Source organism: Chrysemys picta, chromosome 11, assembly GCF_011386835.1.
Source record: "Chrysemys picta bellii isolate R12L10 chromosome 11, ASM1138683v2, whole genome shotgun sequence".
Lineage (NCBI taxonomy): Eukaryota > Metazoa > Chordata > Testudines > Emydidae > Chrysemys > Chrysemys picta.
Window position 1 is genome coordinate 76255457 of NC_088801.1, and position 27343 is coordinate 76282799.

Consider the following 27343-nt stretch of genomic DNA (forward strand, 5'->3'; position numbering starts at 1 on the left):
CGGGAGGGGGTGGGGGCAGCAGCAGCCTAATGCAAGCTGGCATAGCGGTGGGAGGGGAGGGAAAGGGCCAAGCAGAACTAGAGCAATGTCTGCCCCATCCTCCGTTACTCGAGGCCTTGTTAAGCAATTAGCCTGTAGCATGTTGTGTTTTCCTTTTAACTGCATTTGAGTTGTGAGTGAGTGAGTGTGAATGTTGGCACCATAGCAGGACTCAGGGCTTTCAAATACAGCGGGGCAATACCCTGAGTCGTTTTCATACAGGAGTGCCCCCAGTCCCCCCCCTAAATACACTCCTACAGCACCGCACTGTGGGATCTGATGGCAAAGCCCTTAGTCCAGAGACGAAGCTTACCCAAGAGGCCAGGCTCAGACCGATACTTTTGTGCAATAGTTCAGGCTTAATTCGTTCTATTGGCTAGCAGAGTATCCCAGGAGAACACCTTTTTCTGAGAGCCCTCGCCGTTTCTTTACTGTTGCTTACACTCGATAGAGACTCCCCCACCTACGTCACATGCTGCATAGAAATGACGACCCTGATTCTGGGTGTAACATGGGTCCGAACCTGATTTAGCTCCCTCTAGAACCCAGGTACCTCTGCAGTCTGTAAGCTGCAACTAGCAGAGTGGAGCAAGGCACGCAGGGCCGTGGTGGGGTGCAGGTCAGTGCTAAGGGCTGAGAGTGGTGGGCTGGGGCTTGCTTGGCATGGTGCATCTCTACCTGTAGCTGTATCCCCGCCAGGGGAGAGTGGGAGAGGTACATTCTGTCTCTCTCCATATGGCACTCGTATGTACCATCCTCTCTGGCCGGCATGTGCCACGTCTAGTGCCAGTCAGACATGATACGGGCTGAGCAGGCATCCAGGCATTTAAACACACACGCAGGCGGTCGCCTCCTCGGGGAAAAGTAGTGCATGAGCTGCAGAGAGTGAATGGATCCGGCTCCAGGTTCCCTGTGGTGACCCAATTGCCAGTCGGGGCTGTGGGGAGCTGGAGTCTTCACAGGCAGCAAACCAATGGCCGTTAAGGTACAGCAGGAAGCAGGTTGGGCCCATGTGAGACGAGGAGACTGATGCCCCCATTAAAGCCGGCCCTGCGCACAGCAGCTGGCGTACCCACGCAGCAGTCAGCAGGTGTGATCGCAGCACAGGCAGACATACCTGAGCTACCCTTAGCCTCGCTGGATCAGACCAAAGGGAGCTCCGCTAACAATAGCCGTGTAGGGGCGGCAGGAGCACGAGCCGGCCTCTCGAACACAGTGCTGCCCAGGACCCGGGTGTGCGTTGGAGAGGCTGCCCCCTGCCGCAGGCTCTCGTTGTTACTCGCACAAGCTTTGATCTAGCTAGAGCAAGGTCAGCTTGGGTACGTGTGCGCGTGCTGCCGTCACACCTCCTGGCTGCAGGGTAGACATGCCCGTGGGGGAGCTGCTGCACGTATTCTGTGCTGCCGCGGGGCTGTGTTACGTTACACCGGTGGAGCTGTACATGTTCCCACAGCAGATCAGTCCCAGCACTGGCAGTGGGGTCGTTTTCTATTGAACGAGCCTGTCTGGGCATTTCACCCCCCAGGTGCCAACTCTCTCCGGCTAAACTTAGGCCCTTAATATCACTCCCAATGAACCCTGGAAAGGCTGTTGAGTGCCAGTGGTCTGTACCTCATTCCTGGGCTTTGCCTTGTCCTGCGAGGGCCCTTGGCAGCTGACTGAAGCCACCCCAGAGCCAAGTTCAGAGGTAACTTGTTTTGTGCCTGTCAAACATGATGTGCTCTTGAGAGACAGGGCGTTCTCCCATAAACCCTGGAAAGAAGTAGCATGTGTTTGCTCTCCTTGGGGGAATCTGACAGGGAACGGAGAAACCTATCACATGACCTTTACTCCCCTCCCCGGGTCCCACGCACACACATTCCCTTCTCCTCTTGGTGATAATCCCCTCTGCTGATTAAAACCCTGGGCTGCTGGAGAAAGGCAGCATTTCCGGGGTAGTGGTGGCAGGCCAGGCATGGATGGCAGCAGGTGTTTCTTGGACTCTGCTCTATTCTCTTGTGTAATTTGTATGAACTATAACCATTGGTTGCTATAAGGAAGAATAATTAGTAATATTTATGTATGTGCTGGCTGGCGCTCCAAGCCTCGAACTTCAGGGAAAGGAGACACGTTTGTCATTTGTATGAATTCCATCTCTGCATGCTGCCTGCTTCCATCTCGCCCTTGGCTGTGCTGTGGCATTTCCACTGGAAACAGTCCCCGCTGCCCCGTATGGGAACTAACCACTACAAGCAGAGGAAGGAAATGGGAAAGACGGGGGTGGACAGGTGTTACTGGACTCGCTGGGCCAAGTTTGGCAAGTGTCGCTGGAGAATAAGCTTCTGTTGTCTATCACAAGCCTGAGCGCGTTCCTGTATGGATCCAAGCACAGCACCCCTCAGGCTGTCGCTCTGACCGCTCACTGCTGGCGCATCCTCCTGGCCCTGCTTGCACGAGGATTGCAGCCTCTCTCTCCTGGACTCAGGAGTTAGTTGCCTCTCTAGCCCACTCCATCTCCTCTGAGGTCAGGAGAGACACCGGACAGCCGGTGACCCTAACGTAACACACCTCACATCCAACTCCCATTATCTGAAGCTACCAGCCTCCTTCAGTAATGCGGGACAGCACAAGGGGGAGATCCCAATTTAAGCCTTTGATTAAAAACTGTGGCTGAACCACACCAGCACTGGCTGTCTGTACCAAAGAGGGTGTGAGCCCCTCGCACCTCACTTCTGGTTTTTATGTAACATACTGTACTTTCTTTTGTTGTGGGAACAAAAAGTTTACCCAGTTAACTTAGGCCCTGATTCAGCAGAGCACACTTCATGTGCAGTGTTTGAACAGGGCTCTCAAAATGTAACATGCTCCTTGGACCTTGTGACGGGGTTGGGACTCACCACCGCAGCGCCTCCTACTGGTGGTCTCGGGAATTAGCTCAGTCCAGTGGAGCGCCCTCTTCTGGTGGTGTCCCGCCCGTTGTCTCGCCCTTGGTTGGCGTGTGGACCCACGTTGCTCTCCGGCTTGCGGCGTCCTCTTCCGGACCACTGCCCTCCGGCAGTGCCCCTTTGTCCATCCACACTCCCTTCTGGGGGTGGGGGGTTAACCAGGAGTCTTTGCACTGGCCTCAGCGGCCTGCCACAACCCCCAAGTCTAGCCCCTCTTACGTCAGGGGGCAGGTTGCAGCCTGACTCGGCCACTGTCCCACGGCCTGGTGCAGCACAAGGGAGTAAGGGGGGGACCCAGGCCCGCTCGCTACTCTGGGTCCCGACCCAGGGACCCTCTGATGGCAGCCTCTCGGCCCTCCTCCTCTCCCCTTACCTTCAGCCTTCCCTGGGTCACTTCCCCTCGGACCCCATTGCACCCTCTAGGCCTTTCTACTCAGGGCCGGCAGTCTGGCAGGTATCAGGGTGAAGCTCCACTCTGCTTCCCCGAGCCTGTCCAGCACTGCGCTGTCCTGGGTGCTGGTCACCTGCTCAGGAGACAGATCTTCCTCCCTGAAGGTCTGGGACAGACTGACTCGCCTCTCTGAGCAGCCTTTTTATAGGGCTGTGCCTGGCCCTGATTGGTTCCCAATAAGCCCTTCTCTTATTGGTTGCTGGGCTGCACAGGCGCACTGGCCTGCTGCAGCCCCTTCTAGCATGGGGGTGGGGCAGACACCCCACCACAGACCTCAATGCCTTTGCCTGCAAAACTCCTCATAATTGTGGCTCTGTATAACCGCTGTTAATGGTCTGCTGTGGTAGGGTCTGCTTGTCTCAGATCCTAGGCACAGAAACACAAAATGTATCTCCCTTGTTTGCTTCGATAACACACTTGCTCCTGATGTGATTGGCTTCTCGTTTCTGTTCCAGAGGTGGTATTTCCCACCACAGTGAAGGCATGTAGGAGAGTTTCCTGTGTGGTGGATGTAAAGGAATGTGATCAGAAAGAGGGCCATATAAACCTCGTTTGCCTTTCTGATTGTCTTCAGCTTTGGGAGAGAACTCTCAGTGATTCTGCCAGTCTAGCTAGCCCCATGTACCGCCTCATTGTCAGGTGGCCTAACATACACCGTCCAGTGCCCCTAGTTCAGATCAGATTTATCCAGCCACTAACACCAGTGCACCAGAGTACAATCTTAGCCATGAAAGACATTGTTTAAAAAGTCCAGGCTAACCAGCTACAGAAACAACCAGGGTTAATTCAGTTTATGCCAGTAACGAATGAGCAGAGATGGGAGTGTGAACCTTTCCGCCTAAAGCTACAGTCACTATGTTACACCTTCAGAAGAACAACAGCACTTTTAAAATACTCACCCAGCGTTCTAGCCAGTCAGCTAATAAGATGCCGTGCATCTCAGTAACTCCCAACCCTGACGCCTGGGAGCGGTGCAGACTGCAGTGAGGAAGGGGAGCCTAGGAACGAGTATTACTCCTGATGTGACCGGTTAGCACTGTAGCCGTCGTGCTCTGCTCCAATCGTCCTACCCCGGCAGCGGCACATGCGTGGCTCAATCTGTGTATCTGCACAGAGCCCTGTTGGCGTCAGCATACAAGGTGATCTCTTGTGGGTGGCATTTGTGGGTAGTAAAGGCCTGTGGTTCCGGTGCACTCAGCATTGACATCTTCCCATCCGAGGCTCTGCAGGGGCGTGTCCCGCTGTTGCATTGAACCATGACGTGCTTGTTTTTGACGTCTCTGTTTTCTTCTCTTACAGAACATTTCAGCACAGAAGTCAGTCTTTTGCAGCTGATTGGAGATCCCCCACCGGAGCAAATAACCAAAGTCAATGGCCCCGACAACACTGTCGCTTATGTCTTTGGGCCGGATGCCAACACCGGTCAAGTGGCCCGGTACCACCTGTCTAGCCCCTTTTATAGAGACTTCTCGCTCCTTTTCCATGTTCAGCCCACCACCGACAAGGCCGGCGTGCTCTTTGCCATCACAGATGCCTCGCAGACGGTCATCTATGTCGGAGTGAAGCTCTCCGCCGTGCACGACAGGAAGCAACAGATCATCGTCTACTACACAGAGCCGGGCTCCGAGAGCTCGTATGCAGCTGCATCATTCTCCGTGCCTTCCCTAGCGAACGAGTGGACTCGCTTTGCCATCAGCGTGGAGGATGACGAGGTGGTTCTGTACCTGAACTGTGAGGAGTTTCGCCGGGTTCGCTTTGAGCGCTCTCCCGATGAGATGGAACTGGAGGATGGGGCTGGGCTCTTTGTGGCTCAGGCTGGAGGCGCTGATCCAGATAAATACCAGGTAAGTCCCCCACAGCCCCAAATCACAGGTTCCAATGAAATCAGGAGCATGAAATGGATAGGGAGAGCGGGCGCATGCGTGTGTGTGTGTGTTTGTGTGTGAGAGGAGAGAGAGAGAGTGTGAGGGGTGTAACTTCATTTTTTGTTTAATTCCTTTTTTAACAGGACTACAGCAAAAAAGCTGAAGGTGAAACCCTGAAACTTGGCCCAGACGTGGTCCTTGTTGGTGGGGCTTTGCCTAGATTTGGGGGTCAAAAGGGTTTTATATTTAACAGGCTGTGGCAATGTCCTAGTGAACACTCCTGGGAGAGCATGTATCTGCATTTCTCAGAAATCGTTTACAATGGGAAAGTTTGCATATCGTTTCCAAGAATGGGAGCGCTAGCGTGTGGAATGGAATGCAAGTGGGATTCAGTGGTGGTGCTCTATTTCCGCAGCACCTAGCACTGCTTTCCAAGTGTCTGACAGAACGAGAGCATGCCCTATCGTGAAGAGCCGTTTGAATCCGCGCTCTTCTAAAAATACTTCTCCTTTGCTGCCTGTTGGCTTGGCTGATAAAATATTATGTGTTCGCTGGAAAATTTTAATGGCACCAAAGTCTATCTTTTTTATCAGATATTTGACTATTTGCCAAGATAGTTGCAAATACATAGACAAGCAAGGAGAGCAGGTGATTAGTGGAGACATGTTTTTAAAACTGATGGCATTTTAACAGGGTTATACAATGTTGTAAATGAAACTCTTTTAAACCTACGTGGAAACATTACCGTGAGAACAGAGCACAACTGTTTCTAACAACCAGTAGTGCTTGCAGTTAGAACTTTGTCTTAGATTGAACTCCTTTCACCCAGCACACAATTGTACAGGAACAACATATGCTAAGAAAAACTCTGATTGTTTGTTTTTAAATTTACTGGTCTCACAAATCATAGAATCACAAAGTTCCCTTGTTTCTAAGTTTAAAAATTATTTGAACTAGTGACTATAATTGCTACAGTTCAGACCCAAGAGACTTAATGCGGGGAGGGAGGGAGGTCACTAAAGTTCCCTAGGGAACCAGAACAGTTAATAATTATTGGTCAGCCTGCTTGTTCTCAGGTTGCCCTGGAGTGGGGAAGTTAATCTTTCACGTTTTAGTAAGAGCCTTGAACCCAGTATTCCTGGTAGGTGGCAGGTGTTTGCTTGTTCGGTGCGAAAGCATGATCAATTTGGAAAACAAGGGTTCTAGAGCAGAAAAACAGCATGTGAGAGAAAGAGGATGTTCATGAATTTCTCCTAAAAGACCAGGAACCGTCCCTCCCCAGAGCTGGCCCGCAGTGCTGTGGGGAGAAAGCTTTACGCTGGGGAATGGCGCAGGGTTCAGAAGGGTGTTAATACAAACACACAATACGTCTCCCCAGCAACTGTCACTGGAGTTGCTGACTGATACTTTCCAGCCACTGTCCGAAGTGAGCGTTGGCAGTGCTGGCGGGAGATGCCGAGGGATGCCATTCACAGGAAACCTGCCCCGGTTCAGATTCATGGAGCGGTCCCAGCTGCGTAGTGCTATAGGATGGGATTTTCAAAGGAAGCCTAAGGGAGTGAGCTGCTCACCCCTATTCTGGTCCCTGTGCACCAGGCGTATGGGCTGGAGAGGTGTCATGGGGCCCTAAAGCCCCAGTAGCTGGCTGTAGGAGGATTCCCCCAGTGCAAGCACTGCAGAAGCAACTGGAAGGCTGCCCTCCAGGGACTTCCTGAGTTCTGGTGGAGGAGGCATGCTCTGGTGGGCTGCAGCACCCCGGCCTGCATACCTGGGGCAGCCCACAGAGGCTGCCCTAAAGCAGACAGGGCTCTGGGGCTATCTAAGTCACCCCAGGGCTTCTCCAGTCCTTGGAGTAACCCAGGATCAAGCACGGACAAAGGTGGCTCAAAGCCCCCTTAATACCCACACGCCCACCCTGGGATGAGCCTCCTAGAGGCCTGGGAAAATCTCCATGGTATAGCCAGCTCCTCCCTACACCCCCAACAGAAGGTGTGTCTCACAGATTTAGGGTCAGAAGGGGCCATTCTGCTTATCTGGTCTGACTGTGTAACTCAGGTGCCTGACTCCCATAGAGATGCTCACAATCCAGGGCTAAATCCCACTAGACTGGAATGGGGCAATCGGACAATTGGGCATTAGTTATTTTATTGTTCAATAACTAGCAAAAAGGATTCCTTCTGGGTAATCAGTGGGAGTGGGGAAACGCACTGGGCAAATGCCTGTTCTTCTATGCCTGGTTAACTCTTTGTGGCCTTACCATGCAGTCGCTGAGGGCGGTGGGGGATATCCATAGCGTAGGCTGCTTTGGACACCGTTCCCAATCTAAGGCCTAGTCTACACTACAGCGTTTGGGCGACACAAGGCAGCTTACCTTGACCTAACTCTCTATACATGTCTACACTACAGTGTTGCTCCCGCAGATGTAAGTCGCCCAGTACACCGAGCTAATAACTCCATCTCTGCGAGAGGCCTAGCACTTAGGGTGGTGTAGTCATGGCAGTGCAGTGTCCATGTAGACCCTGCATTATTTACATCACCTGGCTGGCAACCCCGCATGGGGTTCAGAGCTGGAGTGGCCCCTCCCCCGCCATGGGGCTGACAGCTTGAGCGGGGGGCAGGGGAGCCAGCTGTCAGTGCCCCACTTCAGTGGGTGGAAGTGCTCCTGGCGAGGATGCACACCACCGAGAGAAGGAGGGTAGTGTGGACATGAAAAACCACAGTAATTACTGTGGTGGCTGTACTTCACTTAAGTTGACTTAATTTTGTAGTGTAGACGTGCCCTAAGCTGGAAGAATTTATGTAGTGCTTCTCAGTGGGAGACATAACCCGCCTTGTTGCATAGATGGATTACAGCGGGATGCTCTGCAGTTGTACACAGCAACGGCAGGATGCACACACTGGTGTGGCTACTGGTGTGTGCGCCTTTCGTAGACCCAAGGCCAGAAAGTGCCATTGTGCTCATCCAGTCTGACCTCCTGTACAGCACAGGCCAGAGACCTGCCCCAAAGTCATTCCTAGAGCAGAGCTGTTAGGAAAACAGCCGATGTTGACTTAAAAATTGTCAGTGATGGACATACCCCTTGGTAAATTGTTCCAATGGCTAATTACTCACTGTTAAATAAATAAATAAATAAATAAATGCTTTTTTCCCAGTCTGAATTTGTCTAGCTTCAACTTCCAGCCATGGGAGTGTGTTAGAGCTTTCTCTGCTAGACTGAAGAGCCAGTTATTAAACATTTGTTCCCCATGGAAATACTTATAGTCACCCCTCAGCTTTCTCTTTGTTAAGCTACATAGACAGACTCAATGAGCATAGTCACTACAAGGCATGTTTTCTAATCCTTCAATCGTTCTCATGGCTCTTGTCTGAACCCTCTCCACTTTCAACATCCTTCTTGAATTGTGGACACCAGAACTGTGCACAGGATTCTAGCAGCGGTCACACCAGTGCCAAATATTGAGGTAAAATAACCTTTCTGCTCCTATCCAAGATTCCCCTGTTTATGTATCCCAGGTTTGCATTAGCTCTTTTAACCACAGCATCACACTGGGAGCTTGTGTTCAGCTGATTATCCACCATGACCCCCAAATCTTTTTCCTGGGAACCCATGATTTTGAAAGGGTCCCCCATCACGTAAGTATGGTCTATCTTCTCACATGGAATTTAGCCGGAGACGTGTCCCAGTGTTACGGGCACTGCCAGAAATTTAATGATGAATTGCGGACTTAGCATAGTCGGGGGTTTACTGTTAGTAAGTTCTATGAAACCCTGAGCAGAGATTTCAGGCAGGGTGTTTAGTAATAGAATATTGATTTGGAGTCAAAAATGAAAAAATGTAAGGCGCGTTAATCTGTGACTGTCTTTGACCAGGAAGGCTGGTGCAGATGCATCCCCTGAAGCAGCTGATAAAGTGCACAAAGCAGTGTGATCATTTCCTAAACCACCGCAAGGAAAACATTCTAGATCAGTGCCTTCACGCTGGTTCTCAGCGTTGCTGGGCTCTAGGGGATTACTTCTTTTTTTATTAGCATTGCCTCTGTTGAAGTTTGTTTCTACAGAGACTTCTCTGTGCTGTTAAAGTGAATCCAAATATTTATTCCAGTGTCTCATCCAGAGTGACAGATGAAGTGGAAATAACTAACTTTTCATCTTCGAGTTAATTTCCAAATTTATGGGGCTAGCGACCCTTGTATTTGTGGTATGCTTTGTGCCTCCCACTGAGATCAAACCTGGGTGGCATTTCTCCTTCAGCTGTCTGGCCCTCTGAGGTTGGTGCCAGTGAACTAGGTACTGAATATATAGTATCTCCAATGGGCTTACTGCTTCTAAGGAGCTGGGGGAAAGTTGAAGGTTTATTTGCTTCTCATTGAATCTGAGGAAGGATGCGGATTTATAAATAAAATAAATAAATAAATGGAGATATCGTCATATCTATCTCCTAGAACTGGAAGGGACCTTGAAAGATCATCAAGTCCAGCCCCCTGCCTTCACTAGCAGGACCAAGTACTGATTTTGTCCCAGCTCCCTAAGTGGCCCCCTCAAGGATTGAACTCACAACCCTGGGTTTAGCAGGCCAATGCTCAAACCAGTGATTTGTAGCCCTTGTCTGTGTGGCAGCTAGGTGGGCATTCATGAAGTTGAAACGCATTAATTACAGTTCAGTTTAAAAAATGGAAAATAGTTTTACTCAATTTAATTCAGGTAAAAACTAGATCAAATAAATGACTTCAGAATCATGCTCCCGAGCGAAGCAAACGTTTGACTCGCCCTGTGGGGAACCAGCGAGTGATCACATTGCAGGGTGGCCGGGACTTTGAGAAGAATTACATGGAGCAGTTGGAAGCACTGCACCGGGCACAGAAACAGCGGGCAACTCCATCAAGACAGCTAGACAAACAGCTCTGTTGTTGTTCCCGAACTGGTCTGTGGAGTCACGCAAAGAACCACCAGTGCAAACTAGAATTGTCGACAAGGCACCACCTTTATCAGTGCTCCTGCCGTCCTGCTGCTGGTGGTGCTGCACCAGGGGGACATTTCCCCGAAAGAGCTTGGAATAGACACGGCCCATTGGGGGGGGGGGGTGACTGGGCTGTGTTGCTGGAGCAACAGAAGGTGTCAAACACACTGATGACCCAAAAATTGGGGGACTGGTGAATAATGAAGAGGACAGGTCGCTGGTTAAAAGCGATCTGAATTGCTTGGTAAACTGGGCTCAAGTGAACAATGTGCATTTTAATCTGGCTAAATGTAAAAGTATACCTCTAGGAACAAAGGACATAGGCCATACTTACTGGATGGGGGACTCTATCCTGGGACTGCAGCTGTCTATAGTGCCTCCTGTAACAGCTGCATGACAGCTACAACTCCCTGGGCTACTTCCCCATGGCCTCCTCCAAACACCTTCCTTATTCTCACCACAGGACCTTCCTCCTGGTGTCTGGTAACGCTGGTGCTCCTCAGTCCTCCAGCAGACACCCTCTCACTCTCAGCTCCTTGTGCCTCTTGCTCCCAGCTCCTCACACTCCCACCACAAACTGAAGTGAGCTCCTTTTTAAAACCCAGGTGCCCTGATTAGCCTGCCTTAATTGATTCTAACAGCTTCTTAATTGGCTCCAGGTGTCCTAATTAGCCTGCCTGCCTTAACTGGTGCTAGCAGGTTCCTGATTACTCTAGTGCAGCCCCTGCTCTGGTCACTCAGGGAACAGAAAACTACTCATCCAGTGACCAGTATATTTGCCCTCTACCAGACTCCTGTACCCCACTGGTCTGGGTCTGTCACACCAGTAGGATGCTGTGGGCAAAAGAGCTAATGTGAACCTTGGATGCATAAACGGGGCAATCTCGAGTAGGAGGAGAGAGGTTATTTTAGCTCGGTATTTGGCACTGGTGCAGCTGCTGCTGGAATCCTGTATCCAGTGCTGGTGCCCACAATTCAAGAAGGATGTTGATAAATTGGAGAGGTTCAAAGAAGAGCCAGGAGTGTGGTTAAAGGATTAGGAAACCTGCCTTCTAGTGATAGACTCGTGGAGCTCAATCTCTTTAGTTAAGGTGACTTGATTACAGTCTGTAAGTACCTGCATGGGGAACAAATATTTCATAATGGGCTCTTCCGTCTAGCAGTGAAAAGTATAAGATATAATGGCTGGAAGTTGAAGCTAGCTAAATTCAGACGGGAAATAAGGTGTACAATTTTTAACAGTGAGGGTAATTAACCACTGGAACAGCATGACCAAGGGTCATAGTGGATTCTCCATCACTGACAATTTTAAAATCAAGATTGGATGTTTTTCTAAAAGATCTGCTGTAGATATTATTTTGGGGAAGCTCTCTGCCCTGTGTTATACAGGCGGTCAGACAAGATGATCACAATCGTCCCTCTGGCCCTGGAATCTACGATTGTATGAATCTGTGAACACCAGCCAGCATCAGTATCTTCAAAGCTGTGTTTACTTTGGTGTGGTTTGAATGGTGCATGTCAAGGCAGCTGGTTTGACGTGTCCCATCCCCAAATCATTCAGGAATGCTGTCTGAGCATGTGAGATTGGGTTCCAGCAGGGGGAAGGTTTCTACATAACCACGTTTTATTCATGTTACTGACTGTGAGTTGAGAGGATAATTAGGAGACAAAAAAGCCGGTAGAGTGCTGTAAGAGAGAGCACTTGGGAAGCACATGAAAGCGAGACTCACGCTTGCTAGCAGAAAGCCTTTCACACTGTTCAATCAGTGTCTCCTTGTGCCAGATCCTTGGGTAGGGTTTAGATAATGATGATGAATCATGTGCTATTGAGCTAGTTCAAGGAGCGTTTATCCGTGAACGCATCAGCATGAGGTGCTCTTCCCTGTGTGAGCGTCTTGGCCAGCACTGCCTCCTGCTCAGGGGTTGTGTACACAAGTGCAGTGCAAGGAGAATTCATCTGGAATAACCCTCCACAAAAGTGTAAACGACTCAATTCCACCTCTCTCCGACGCCTGGATATCGCCTGGCCTGGGTTCTGCTAGCACTGTCTGCGTGTAATTAATGGACATGCTAAGGCTTGCAGTACAGCCAGACAAGTGAATCTTTTAACTCTCTGGGGCCTCTCTGAATTCAAAATTGCCATGTACTGGCCCCAAAGCAGGGTCTCTGGTATGTCCCAGAGACCAGTTACCTTACCCACAGGGGATCCCCAGCCTACCTGTGGGCTTGTGCAGCCATCCAGCTGCCAACACCTGTCCCCCAAGCACTCTCCATGTACAGTGGGAAGAAGCTAGTGCCAGCCCAGAGCACAAAACCTGGCAGACTCTAGAGCTGACAACAGGAGTGGCCAGGGGAGCCTGGATTGGGTCTGTTAGAGCATTAGCTGCCATGCTCAATGTAAGTCCTAGAACACACTGACCCATTGGACCAATGCTGTTGAATTGGAATAGGCTCGGCTGGTTTTCATGGGGTCTACATTTCCACCCTCCTCAAGCAGCCACAGATCTCCTACCAAACACATTTTTCTTCCACTGCCATCTTCCTGCCCCCGTGTCCTGCCCCATAGATGTTCCCCCCCCAAGCACCAGGAGTCAGTGACTCAGTCCACAGCCCGTCTCTCACACTCGAAGGTGTTGGTGTGGAGCCTTACAGAGACGCTGGATGCTCTCCTCGGTCACTGGAGATTGCTTTTCCCCCAACATCAGCTAGAAAACCAAACTGCAGTCACACAAGCAAAAGCCATTTGGGATCCTCTTAAGCCAAATGCATTTGTAGCGAACCTTTGGCCCTCCTGCTCTCTGTGGCTGGTAACCCCGTCCAGGAGCTGTGGTTCTGAGTAATTCTCTTGAGGCACAGCGGTTTGCATAGCCATGTCAAGAAACTGACCCGCTGACGAGACATAAAGCAGCAGAATGAATTGGAAACACCATTGTCTCTTAGCGTCCGGTCGCGAGCGAGCGAGTCGAATCCAGCCCTCAAGTGCAAGGAGTATGCTGGGGTATGTGTGGTGTCCCCTTCTAGCGGCTGGCCCACAAAGCATGTCTGAGTCAGCTACAGCCATCTTGCTGCAGAGACTCCTGCTTGTCTGGCTGGAGATCCCAGGGTTAGTCGTGGACGGTGGCCCATAATGATGCTTGTCATAGACACACCCAGAAGATATGTTGCACTCCCAATTAAAACGACTCCAGTATTTAAAAGTAATGGGAATTGGGGTCAGTGTTAGTTCCTAGGACTCTGAGGATTGTGCAAGAGTAACGAATGGGCCGAAGAATTGAAACCAGGGAGTTCGATGGCGCACATGCCCCTAATGGAGAGGACTGCATGCATGCTGCTGCACGGACGCCTATTCTCTCCGCAGTGACTCACTGGGGCAGGGCAATGGGACTGCTAGTGCAGAGTGCTATAGGGATATGAGAATTGTTGTGCGTTTCCTCTTCCTTGCCTGGAGGCAGCCAGGCGAGAGAGGTTCTCAAACCGACCACAGAAAAAGCCTCCTAGATAGGTGCCCGTGCTTCAGAGTGGATTCAGAGTTGTCCTGGAAGCTAGTGAGGGAGGGGTTTACGTTCCTATCACAGAATATCAGGGTTAGAAGGGACCTCAGGAGGTCATCTAGTCCAACCCCCTGCTCAAAGCAGGACCAATCCCCAGACAGATTTTTACCCCAGATCCCTAAATGGCCCCCTCAAGGATTGAACTCACAACCCTGGGTTTAGCAGGCCAGTGGTCAACCCACTGAGCTCCTCCCCCCGAATGTGTCCTTTCAGGATCAAAAGGTTGGCAGCTTGGCTGAGGAAATGCCAGCCTGGCTGTGAGTTTTACAATAAGGCAGTGCAGTCCCATAGCAACTGCTTCACACCCATTCACAGGGGCTGGGGGATTTCAGTGCCAGACATGAACAGGAGCAAAAGTCTCGTCTCAAGTCTGTGTAATGCAGCTGGAGTCCCATCTTCACGCTCACTGAAAACAGGCCTTATAGTGATAGACTCATGGAGCTCAATCTATTTAGCATAGCAAAGAGAAGGTTAAGGGGTGATTTGATTCCAGTCTATAAGCACCTCCATGGGGAACAAATATTTGATAATGGGCTCTTCTGTCTAGCAGAGAAATGTACAGCCTGATCCAGTGACTGGAAGCTGAAGCCAGACACGTTCAGGCTGGAAATAAGGTGTAAACGTATAACCGTGACAGTAATTAAGCCTGGGAACAATTTCCCAAGGGTTGTAGTGATTTCTCCAGCACTGGCACTTTTAAAATCCCGATTGTTTAGACAAATATCCAGTCTGCTCTAGCAATGACTGTGGGGCAGGTCTCTGGCCTGGGCGGTACAGGTGATCAGACTAGACCAAGGGGAGGCAACCTGTGGCACATGTGCCGAAGGCAGCACACGAGCTGATTTTCAGCGGCACTCACACTGCCCGGGTCCTGGCCACCAGTCCGGGGGCTCTGCATTTTAATTTAATTTTAAATGAAGCTTCTTAAACATTTTAAAAACCTTATTTACTTTGCATACAACAATAGTTTAGTTATATATTACAGACTTATAGAAAGAGACCTTCTAAAAACATTAAAATGTATGCAAAACTTTAAATTAGAGTGAATAAATGAAGACTCGGCACACTACCTCTGAAAGGTTGCCGACCCCTGGACTAGACGATCACAATGGTCCCGTCTGGCCTTGGGATCTCAAAATGTGAATTTGTGCACGGATAGGCGAGGCCTGTAGGGAGAGCGGAGAATCTGAGCAAAGGCGTGCTGTGTTCATCCAGAAGTTGAATTCCACCAGTTGTGTACTAGGCTAGATGGGCCAAGGAAGGCCCAGGACAGCATCTAGCAAGACAGAGGAGCTCTGGGCCCGATGGGGCAGATCCTCAGCTGGTGTAAATTGTCATCAGTGGGGGCCATGGTGAACTGCCCCAATATTGCATCAAATGTTTCCATTTTCCTCTGCGTGGTTTGTGTCACCAGGGCAAGCTGGAAGAGCTCTGAGCAGTTGGTCACTGCCCAGGGCAGTGGGGCATGGGTATTCAGCTCTTCCGCTGCTTGTTTGCACTGGTGCTGCAGGCTATCTCTAGGGCCTGGGAGCTAGTGCTCACTTCCTGCCCTGGCAGGCTAAGGGGCCACATTTTTACCTTTGGTCTCAGGCCCGAGCCACAGCTCCCCGTTGCCTGCCTGCCTTTTGTGGATGTCAAACCTCAGTGGGGACACTGTGCGCCTGGCACGCGAGTGCATTATGGTGAGGATTGGGGGAGGAAAGGGGGGCAATACTCTGTGGGGAGGAGGCATTTCCACCAGAGGAGTTCTGCACATAAATCTCTGACACGCACTGCCCAAGGGCTGACTTAATTCTGATTTCTGTGTTGGTGTGATTGTTTTATTATTTCATTTAGCATTTGCATATTGCACTCCACCACAATCCCTGGCGTCAGACCCTGCCAGTGGGTGGGGGAAGGGGTTGAGGATTGGGGCCTGCTTTCACTTCCCCCAGTGAAATTTGCAGGGATTTTTACCAGTCGCTAAGAGCAGGCTCTGGCCCAAGGAGAGATGGCACCAAGCCGAGGAGGAGGCGGCTGCAGACTGGTCTGAGGTTGCTTTTTTTCCCAAGTACCCGTTTTAGGGGTTACAAATAAATTCTTTCAATTTCAAGAGATAGCTAGCAAGCGTGGCGTCACTGCGGGTGCAGGATGTGGTGTCTCTGCCAGGGGTGGGGTGTCACTGCTGGGCAGGGTGGGGCATGGTGGGTGTCATGGCGGGCAGGGCAGGACATCGCTGTGGGCGTGACATATTAGGGTGTCATGGCGGGCAGGGCGTCACTGTGGGTGGGGTGGGGCATGGTAGGGTGTCATGGCGGGCAGGACAGGGCGTCACTGTGGGCGGAACATGGGGTGTCATGGCGGGCAGGGCATCAATGCGGGCCATGGTGGGGTCTCATGGCAGGCAGGGCAGGGCGTCACTGTGGGCGGGACATGGGGTGTCATGGTGGGCAGGGCGTCACTGTGGGCGGGACATGGGGTGTCATGGTGGGCAGGGCATCACTGCGGGCAGGGTGGGGCATGGTAGGGTGTCATGGCGGGCAGGGCGTCACTGTGGGCGGGGTGGGGCATGGTAGGATGTCATGGTGGGCAGGGCGTCACTGTGGGTGGGGCATGGTGGGGTGTCATGGCGGGCAGGGCATCACTGTGGGCGGGGCGGGGCATGATGGGATGTCATGGCAGGCAGGGCGTCATTGCAGGCAGGATGGGGCATGGTGGGGTGTCATGGCGGCAAGGCAGGGGGTGGCAGGGCATGGTGGGGTGTCATGGCGGGCAGGGCAGGGCGTGACTGTGGGCGGGGCAGGGCATGGGCATGGGGTGTCATGACAGCAAGGCAGGGCGTGGCAGGACATGTTACGGTGTCATGGCGGGCAGGGTGTCACTGTGGGCGGCGCGGGGCATGTGGGGTTCCATGGCAGCAGGGCAGGTCCCCACTATGGGGTCGGGTAGTGCGGGCGGGTGCAAGAAGGCTCATTGAAAACAAATACATCTCTTTTAGTCCTCCCTGCTCCTGCCCTTCCTACCCCTCGCCATCCCCACCAGGTCCCCATCCCAAGCCCCTTCCCCTCTTTACCCTGATCCTGCAGCTCAGTCCCTCCATTGCGGGGGAGCACCACTGATGTCACAGCTGCAAGGCTCCCCTGTGAGGGAGAACGAGGGCCTGGTTGGGGCCTTAGCAGCAAGCAGGCAGAGTGGTTTCTAGTAGTTTCCTTTCTAATGGCCCTTTTGTGCAAACGAAGGGCTCACTCCTGCACCCAGTCTAGGTCAGCTGGAGTTGTCCCAGTGACTGTGACGTGTCAGGATCAGGACTTCAGACGGCATTACTGAAACATGTATTCCCTAAGTGTGTGTGTGCACACAAGTGTGTGTTAAACACACACGCACCGCGTGGGGCATCAGAACAGCCTGTGTAAAGAGCTCTTTGCTGTCCTTGCAGCTCTCTTACGCACCAGTTAGTAATGTGCTGTACCTTCTCTTCACTGCAGCCAAAGCATCTTACATTCTCTTCATCTGCCAGTCAGAGCACTTCCATCCAGAAACATACACCTTGTACAGTACTGTGGTGGTGCCCTGCAATTGGAGCTCTTTGGATAGCCAGTTAATAAATGAGTTGGCAACATTTTACACTACTGTGCTGGGTGACTTTGTTCGTTAATTCAGCCAGCTCTGCGTAGTTCATTCTGAAGACACTTTCCTGAGTGGAGAGAGACAACTTCCAGAGTGAGCAGAGGAGAACCTATGTTACCTAATGGAGATCAATCATCAGGCAAGTATTAACACATCCTGTATAGCAGGTATTCAGTGACTTCTCGTTTGTGGATCATTTGTCAGTATCTTCTCCTAGCGGAGACCAAAGAGTTCCGAGCGATTGTGCAGTGACGTAATGCAGCCTTATGGCTGGAAGATAGATTGCTGAACTCTCTGCAGCTGGGGTCTGGTGCTGGGTGATCATCCAGGAGTGGCTTTTTGGAGCAGAGTTTGTTGTCCTGAGTTGTATAAATCTGGGCTTTGCTGTATACAGTAGTTGTTAAAACTAAATTAATGGGAAGGAAGTGTGGGTTATGTTAAGAAACACAAACCAGTATCAAACCAGCACTAGGATGTAGCTGTTTGTTTAGAGAGACAGGACTGAGGGAGCCTTTTTCCAGCTCTGAGGAGGAAGAAGTCGAAGTGGGTCAGTCCCAATCTGTTTCCGTGTCTCCCGAGGAAGCACTGGGCATAGAAGTGATTGAAAAACGAGATCAAAACTGGTGTCTGAAGTCCGGCTCCTTGCGCCATCCGGAGGGGTCTAAATAAGGGTTTAGGGCCCGAGCTGGCCCCTTTTTCCAGCCATGGTCGCTGGGCCCCAAATAACTTTCTGCCCCAGGCCCCGGATGGGTTTACCCACTCCATACGGGCGCAGGGAAGTGAAGCGGTCTGGATCAGAGCCCTACAAGGGGGCCTTATTCAGAACAGGATGGGAGCTTTGCCAGCATTCCTGGCTGTGTCTGCGTGTGTGGAGGGAGGGGACGCCTGGGTGTCCATCCTGCCCACCTCCCTCCCTCAGCGTCTCAGCCAGCAGAGCCCTGTATCCCCCAGCTGGCACTGTAGGATCTGTGCCTTGCCTGGCTTTGTGATGCATCTTCCCTCCACCTTCCCCAGGTCTGTCTCCACCTTCCCCGTCAGGGGCCTTGGCCTGTCGCCAACCGTCCCCAGTGCCTGAGCACAGCCTTCCCTCTCCTGCCTGGGCCTCTCCCAGACTGCCCTTCCCCCACCCATGCCCCACGCTGCCCCCAGACTTGCTGCAGGGGCGCTACTGGAGCTGCTGGCTCCTGGCCCTCTCTTAAGGCGCTCACGGCCTCCAGCCCAGAGCTGCCTCAGCTGCCAACTGCTTGTCCCTCCTGGGCAGTGGCAGGCAGACATTTCCTTTCTCATCCTGGGGCCCGGCACGCTCCCGCTAACGTCGCCTGCAACTGCTGGAGCTGCTCCGGGTTGGAAGGTGGTGGCACATGGGGGGGGAGGGGAGGGAGAGGCAGGCAATGTGTATAGGGGAGGTGCACGTCCGAGGGGGTTGGTGTGTGGCTGGGCGGGGGAGGCGGTGTGTATAGGGGAGGTGCACGTCCGAGGGGGTTGGTGTGTGGCTGGGAGAGGGAGGCGGTGTGTATAGGGGAGGTGTACATCCGAGGATGGGGTGTGGCTGGGCGGGGGAGGCGGTGTGTATAGGGGAGGTGCACGTCCGAGGGGGTTGGTGTGTGGATGGGAGGGGGAGGCGGTGTGTATAGGGGAGGTGTACGTCCGAGGGGGTGGGTGTGTGGCTGGGCGGGGGAGGCGGTGTGTATAGGGGAGGTGCACGTCCGAGGGGGTTGGTGTGTGGCTGGGAGGGGGAGGCGGTGTGTGTAGGGGAGGTGTACGTGCGAGGGGGTTGGTGTGTGGCTGGGAGGGGGAGGCGGTGTGTATAGGGGAGGTGTACGTGCGAGGGGGTTGGTGTGTGGATGGGAGGGGGAGGCGGTGTGTATGGGGGGGGTGCACGTCCGAGGGGGTTGGTGTGTGGATGGGAGGGGGAGGCGGTGTGTATGGGGGGGGGTGCATGTCCAAGGGGGTTGGTGTGTGGATGGGAGGGGGAGGCGGTATGTATAGGGGAGGTGCACGTCCGAGGGGGTTGGTGTGTGGATGGGAAGGGGAGGCGGTGTGTATGGGGGGGGGTGCACGTCCGAGGGGGTTGGTGTGTGGCTGGGAGGGGGAGGCGGTGTGTATGGGGGGGTGCACGTCCGAGGGGGTTGGTGTGTGGATGGGAAGGGGAGGCGGTATGTATAGGGGAGGTGCACGTCCGAGGGGGTTGGTGTGTGGATGGGAAGGGGAGGCGGTATGTATAGGGGAGGTGCACGTCCGAGGGGGTTGGTGTGTGGATGGGAAGGGGAGGCGGTGTGTATAGGGGAGGTGCACGTCCGAGGGGGTTGGTGTGTGGCTGGGAGGGGGAGGCGGTGTGTATAGGGGAGGTGCACGTCCGAAGGGGTTGGTGTGTGGCTGGGCGGGGGAGGCGGTGTGTATAGGGGAGGTGAACGTCCGAGCGGGTTGGTGTGTGGATGGGAAGGGGAGGCGGTATGTATAGGGGAGGTGTACATCCGAGGGGGTTGGTGTGTGGATGGGAGGGGGAGGCGGTATGTATAGGGGAGGTGTACGTCCAAGGGGGTTGGTGTGTGGCTGGGAGGGGGAGGCGGTGTGTATAGGGGAGGTGTACGTCCGAGGGGGTTGGTGTGTGGATGGGAGGGGGAGGCGGTGTGTATAGGGGAGGTGCACGTCCGAGGGGGTTGGTGTGTGGCTGGGCGGGGGAGGCGGTATGTATAGGGGAGGTATACGTCCGAGGGGGTTGGTGTGTGGCTGGGCGGGGGAGGCGGTGTGTATAGGGGAGGTGCGCGTCCGAGGATGGGGTGTGGCTGGGAGTGGGAGGCAGTTTGTGTGAGTAGGTGAGTGCGCGGGGGGGAAGGGGTTGAGGGTGTGACGTGTGGGCAGACGTTCTGCATTAGAGTACTGGCCGGGCTGTGGCCTCCTTTGATCCCCTCAGGGAATGGCTGCGAAAGGGTCGGCGCAGCCAGAAAGGCCATCGCCTGCGGTTGCCAGGCGGGCTGGTTGTGGTGGGGGAGTTCGGCTCGCAGCATTCGCGCATGCAGCAGGCTGCGGTGCCGTCCTTGGCTCTCCAGTAGAGCTGCATCGCAGCAGGCGCCAGTCCCTCAGAGGGGCCCCGGGGCAAGCTGATGCGTGGATGCAGAGGAGCGATTTCTACCGAGCCCTTTTCTACTCTCACCCAGCTCTGGCTTGACCAAGGTGCGGCTGGAGGTGACTGCTCAGCTCTAGTTTGCCCTGGCAGGTCCGGAATAGCCCATGACGGGGCCGAGGCCACTGTCCCCGTCTCCCGGCCTGGTGCAGAGGGGAGTCCTGGGGGTGGGGAGGCGGGTGTTGGAGAGCGATCCTGCTCTGCATTAACCCTGTGGTGGTGGATGCTTTCCTGCGGGGCTGGTCCTGGTCCCCTAGGATTACCATATGTCCGGCTTTTGGGGCCTCAAATCCCCGTCCGGGGGGAAATCCCAAAAAGCCGAACATGTCCGGGGAAAATAGGGAGGGGCCGGCGGTGCTGGGCCGGGGGCTGGGCCGGGCCGGGCCTGGGGGTGCTGGGCTGGGGGCCGGGGGTGCTGGGCCGGGGGTGCTTGGCCCGGAGCTGGCCCGGGGCCGGCACCCCAGGAGCCGAGCCAGGCTGGAGACGCTGGGGCCGGGGCTGGCCACTGGAGGGAGCTGCTCGGTTGCGGGGGCCAGACTGGGCCACGCCTCCTCCCCCCGCCAGCTTGCCTGCTTCAGGCTTCCCGCGAATCAAATGTTCGCGGGAAGCAGGGGGGGGTGGTGGAGTTGGGGCGGTGGCCCCGTGGAGTGTCCTCTTTTTGGACACTCAAAATATGGTAACCCTATGGTCCCCCCACTGTGGTTGTTGCGACCTGGCGCACGGTATCACAGCAACACTCAGGGTGGCCAGGCCCCCTCTCCGCCATGCCATTAATCTGGCCCGGGCCCGGTGTGTGGAGTCCCAGGGAAGAGCCCCAACCCACCATGTGGCCCTGGAGAAGCACTAGGAGCCTTGGATTCCTTGGCGGTTGGGGAAGAGCTCGGTTGCACTCCATTCTTTCCAAGCACGTGGGCTATTGAAAATCAGCAAGGGACAGGGCTGTGGGGGGGGGATGCACACGTGAACACTGGCTGCACACAGACACCACAGTCAGCTGCCAGCTTCAGCTATGCAGCTTGTGATGTCCTCTTCTCTAGGGTGGCAATTCCCCCCTGGGCTGAGGACTGGCCCGAGGCTCACGTGCCTGTAGCCCTCAAATCACGTTGGAGTGGCACTGACGTGATGCATAGGCACAGTGCTGGCTCTCTGCCCCGGGTGCGTTGGGCCCTAGCAGAAAAGAGGACGAGATCTTCTCTGTCCGCGTCCCAGACTGATGATAGCAGCTCCTGCCCTGACTTTAATTATCTCATGCTTTGTCAACAATAGTTCTTAGGAAACAGTTCAGACGTGTTTTCTCCTGTGTAATTTTGATCTCTGGCATGCCACACTTGTCAGACACCTAGTTAGCAATTGGAGCAGGTTGGCCAGTGGGAATGGTGTCATCTCTTTAACACAGTTGAGAGTTTAGTGCAGGGAGGGAAAACCATTGGCATTTCTTCCCCTGATACTTCTGTTGAATGTGTGAAACCTGACATAATTGAGAGCTCAATTTATGACAAAAAATGAGGTTCCCAGTTTTATCTGCTTCTATCTCACCAGAAAAATCAACCAAATCGGAATTGACCAAATCCATTGTTCTTTGTTGTGTAACTAATTCACTGTATCTCGTCACATTCCACTGTAATACATGATGGCAAAAACGCTCCGATCACAGAGCAGTTATTGTCAATTTGGGACATTACACTTCACAGTGAAGAGTTTTTTGTATGAGGAACGAAAAAGGCCGTCTTTCTCCATGGGCACGGTCTTTCTCCCTGCTTGTGCCACGGGAGCCCGTTTGACTCTGCTCCAGCCTCTCTTCACGCCTACACTTGAGAGACCTGTCAGCAGTTCATTTAAAGTTTGGAAGCTGAGTAAACCATGACCCTAAAACCGGTGTGAACCCCATGTCCGTTTTTTGTGGATATGAGGCAAGCCCTTAAAAGTTGCATTTGAATAGCACCAAACCCTTCAGAAAATCGATGGGACTCTGCCATTTCTTTTTTGGAGGTTAATATGGGACAGGCAAATTCCAAATCTGTTGTGGTGAGATGGGTCACAGCTGTGAGGAAACATTATTTCAAGCAAGGTGAATAAATCCTTTAACTGCTTGCCGGTTGCATAACAGAAGACTGTGGCAAATTGGATTTGTGTGCAAACAGGCTTCGTATCTTCCCAGGCTAATGGTGCTTCATCACAGCAATTGACTGACTTCTTAAATTAGGGAGAATTCAGTTCAAGACCCAGCCACCTCACTGCACATTGTGTGAGTAGAGCATGACCAATAGTGCCAATGAGAATGGGAAGCGCTGATTCTGCTGTGGCCCACACAGTGCAGAGAGGAGGAGGCAACTATTCGCTGGTTGGAGAGGATGGGCTCATTCCATCCTTCCCCCAAAGCTTTGACACTGAGCCTTGAGGGGGAGGGATAGCTCAGTGGTTTGAGCATTGGCCTGCTAAACCCAGGGTTGTGAGTTCAGTCCTTGAGGGGGCCACTTAGGGATCTCGGACAAAATCAGTACTTGGTCCTGCTGGACTCGATGACCTTTCAGGGTCCCTTCCAGTTCTATGAGATAGGTATATCTCCATATATTATTATTAGTGAGAAACAACTCGATTAAACCCAGAAGTTTGTAGTGGGTGCAGCGGCTGTGTTGGCCCTGGTTTAAGAAATTAGCAAGCCTCTGTGATTCACTTACCCTGGGAATGCATCTCTGCAGGAGAATCCCAATCGGATTCCTTGGACTTGATTCCCGGCCAATTGAAATGGGAGCTGCCTTTGGTTGTCTCTGCCTGCAATTCACACTGTGAACCTTTCCCACCAGCCAGTGAGCTAACAGGCGATCGGCCACTATCAAGTGGCAACGGACTCTGATAACACACTGTCCCGCAAGCTACCCATGATGTATTGCATTGTTTGCTGGTGGTGATTGCTGGTGTGTCTCTTACAGGGGGTGATTGCAGATCTGAAAGTGACAGGTGATCGCCAGGCAGCTGACCTCCAGTGTGAGGAGCAGGACGAGGATAGCGATGTGGTGAGTGCTGTCTGCCATGGCTCGGTATTGTAGCTGTGGTTTGCTTACACAGAGGGGTGTAGAATTTACCTTGGTTCCAGCTGTTAGCAGATCGCTTGCTGGAAGTTAATATGCAATTTACCACACAGGATCACCCATCCCAAATGTCCAAAAATCATGAGCCTGACCCCAGCAAATCATGAGATTGGTCCAAAAATCATGAGCTTTAAAAATATATAGATTATATTGTGTGGTTTTGGTCTGCTCTTCGATGTGTGAAGTCTCTCTTCCCTGCACCTGCCCTAGGCTCCTGCCATACCAGATACAACCGCTGTTGTGAAATAGCAACCCCCAAGGTGGGTGGGGAGAGCGGGCAGTGCAGTGTCCTCACGCCCAGACAGGAACTCCCATGGGCACTCACCCTTCTCTCTTCATCACCCCCCATTCCCTTAACAGGTCAGACGGTTGCACAGGAGATCTGCCCTATCCCAGTGCTTGATGGCTGGGGGGTTGTCCAGGAATTTCATGGAAGACTAGACCCCAGGTGGTAGTATCGCCTCCTACCATTGCTAATGGGCGTGTCTTCTCCAGCTGCTCCCTGGGCACTGAGGTTTGCCACGGGGGAGGAAACAGGCTAACAGCTACTAGTGTCAAGTGACCATTGTGAATGTTCGTTCCTAGCCAAAGCCCCCTCTGTGCACTGAACCAGGGTGAAATCCTGGCCCCAGTGAATTTATTTGCAAAACTCCCATTGACTTCTACGGAGTCAGGATTTCCCCTTTTGGTTTTTTTATTGAGTCATGTTAGCGAACAGCCTGTGCCGCTGGTGGGACCGGCTGATTCTTTGGGCTTATAAGTCCTTGTTAGAATCAGTGTGAGACCCAAAGTGAACCCCAAGACAGGCGGAAATGTGAATCCCCTTCTCAGCAACCAGGAGAAGGATCTCATTGCTAGGTGATCACTTTCCACCAGGAGAATGCGGGGCCTGGGTTTTATTTCCTGTGGGAAGGGGGCATAGCCGCCAGTGCTGTCGAGTACCCTGATCAGAACACTCATATATGCTGGATATGTTGTCTGCTGACTGTGTCTCCCTCTCTCTGTCTCCCCCCTCCTTTGGAATGATGTAGGCATCTGGAGATTTTGGAAGTGGAGTTGAAGAAAGGCCCCACCTATCAGGAAGGGAACGGGTGAGTCTGAGGCCGTGGGCCCAAGGGCATTCCTTTCCAGCTTGGCTTTGCTTTTCTCTTCCAGGTACAGGCCCCATCAAACATGGCTAAACACTACTGCTGCAGTGGGCAGCAGAGAGCAGGCGGGAGTTGGCAGTCATTCTGCCAATAGACGGTTGGTCTTCCTAGGTTAAGACGAGTGGTGATTTGGAGTCTTGATTTCTCCCTTTCCAGTCAGCCCAGAGGTGCAGGAAGTAAGCGCCTTGTTGACATAAACTTATATTTTCTGTGATGTGCTCCTGGCCATAGACTTTATCCTGTGTCTGGTTCTCTCCCCCCACCCCCGATCTCGTGCCATCAGTGAAACCATTGGGAAAGGTGCGAATAGCACAGTGCTTTACCCTGGATCATGCCAGCTGTCCTGACCACGTCTCCCTGATGCACTGAGCCACGGAGAAGTTCCGTGCCTGTAAGTCAGGTTGTATCACACATTTTAACTAGTGGATCTGGAACAAAAGCCAACGGGGAATCTGAAAACTGGCTGAGAATCTGAAGAGACTGGTAACTGGATTAGAGCTTTCCTTTGAACCAGGCTCCTGAAGGCTTGCAGTGTAAACTCCCTGGGCTAGGAATTGGCTCTCTATTCAGGCTAGTGTCTAATCTCTCCCCTGTGTGTTACCTACTGCTATATGGCTGCAATAGAAAGCCCACACCTGCTGCTGTTCTTGCCCCGAGCCAGGGGTCCCTCCAGACGAGCATCCCGGAAGCAGGCTGTGTTAGGAGTTTGTACAGATTGCAAAAACACACACATGCTCTTAGCAGCCATCGGCCTGATCCGCGGGGTTGTAATGGGAAAGCATCTGTAACGTAGTACAGTTTCTGTACTACCTGCTCAGGAAAGTAGGGGGCACAACTGTCTTATCTGGCTGCCATGGCATCATGATTCAGCCCTGAATTACCCTAAAGCCCATTACGCCTTGAAATTTCAGTTATCAAGACCAGCTTTCATTCCGTTTCCAAGAGTCCAAAGAATTATTAAGCCTCCCCTTTCCTCCGGATGTGCATTAGCACCTGGAAACTTGCCTTTTTACCATCACGAGTTCAGATTTCAATCCAAACAGTGTGTCTGGGTTCTGAAGGATGGTTTGGAGGGCAGGGGGGGACGATGCAGTGCGCTAATGCTTTGGAGCAGCCGAGGAGGGTGGATTTGAAAAGGACTTGGCGTTTCCTGCTCGTGGTGTGTTTGTTTGCAGTACTTGCGTTCGTCTGTAACTCTGGCCCCAGTGCCGCAGCTCTGTGCCGACTCTCTCCACCAGCGGCTCTGCTCTGAAAAGTGACTCAGTACGAATGGCACCAAGACAGTCTGCTCTCTTAGTGTGTTCAGAGTCACGTGTGCCAACCTACCGAACCCTGCTGTTTGCATCCCCGCTCACCCTGCAGAGACAGCACAGCTGTGGGAGTTACAGAGCAGATTGGGTGTCGTCTTGTGCTGCCAAAGAATTGTTTACGTTCCAATCAGTTAAAGCTGTGCAAAGCTACTGCCGTTCCACAGCATCGGATATCAGTGAAAGCTTGATTTGAGGTCAGCTGGGCTGCATGGCTTTCACTAAGGGCCTGACCTGGCCCACCGTTGCTTTACTACCAGTGGTGATGCCTGGCTTGTGTGTCCCAGCTCCAGGTGGTTTGCAAGGGGCTTTGCTTGGCTGAACCTCCCTTTCCCAGTGTCCTTCCTGCAGGATCTGCCTAAAGGAAGTGAAAATATGATGACTGGAATGGGCGAAGTGTTACATTGGTGTGGCTCCTAGCTGCTGAGGACAGTGAGGACTTAGGCTGTGACACGGTGGCTGGCTTAGGTACCTCAGCAGGATTGGTTATGCTGAGGTTGGCTGGCGCACCAGGCATGCCTCGCTCTGGGGAATGTTAGCTGGATGCTGGCGTACGGTAACACTCACCCGTGGACACCATTGTTCCAAGGAGGCCATCGCTGCTTCCCTGTAGAGCAGTGGTAGTGCTGGCGTTTTAAATGCTGTATTTCCCCCCCACCCCTCTCCTGGTTGACAGCTAGCCTTCCCCCCAGCGTACGTCCAAACAGCAGCACACCGTGGTGCAGCTAGAGGTCAGTTCCCGCCGATGACCGCGCTCTCGAGGGTACCATGTTTCTGAGGAAAGGGTCGTGAGCGAGAAACTTCCCTCTCACTGAGATCCCTCCCTGCCCAGGGGACAGTGCGCTCAGCTGGGAGCCAGAAGACCTGAGTTCTGCTGTGACATCTCTCGACTGGTGTTTGTGTATCTGCACGTGAGAGCCCTTAGCGCTCAGCTGTGCGTGGAGCCTGGCCTAGAAGGCCGCAGGTGGTGGTATCCCCCATTGTACATGTAAGCCAACTGAGAGGTTGGACAAGTAAACCAGGGGTTAGGAGCTGGTATTACCTCTGTATAGTGCGTTGGTGAAACCATCACTGGAATCCCAGTTTGGTCTCCACACGTCAGAAGGGACATTGGAGAGAGGTCAGAAGAGAGCTACAAGAATGATTCTCGGTCTGGAAAACCTGCCTAATGGTGAGATCGGTTTAGTTTATCCAAGAGAAGTGAAGCGGCGACTTGCTGGTGGTTTGTACGTAACCACGTGGGGAGGAGATTTGTGATGGCTGGCGGCTCTTTAGCAGACA

General features: G+C 52.9%; 1 protein-coding gene across 7 annotated transcripts in view; it reads left to right on the forward strand.

Moving 5' to 3' along the window:
- Nucleotides 1–27343, forward strand: part of COL18A1 (collagen type XVIII alpha 1 chain) — a 253004-nt gene that overhangs the window by 171668 nt on the left and 53993 nt on the right. For all 7 annotated transcript variants that reach the window (XR_010591666.1, XM_065562229.1, XM_065562230.1 and 4 more), the window contains 3 exons: nt 4714–5258; nt 23449–23532; nt 24639–24698. Coding sequence is in view for 6 of the 7 variants with exons in the window: in XM_065562229.1 (XP_065418301.1) it covers nt 4714–5258; nt 23449–23532; nt 24639–24698 (689 nt within the window). In the remaining variant the exon portion in view is untranslated. The remainder of the gene's footprint in view (nt 1–4713; nt 5259–23448; nt 23533–24638; nt 24699–27343) is intronic.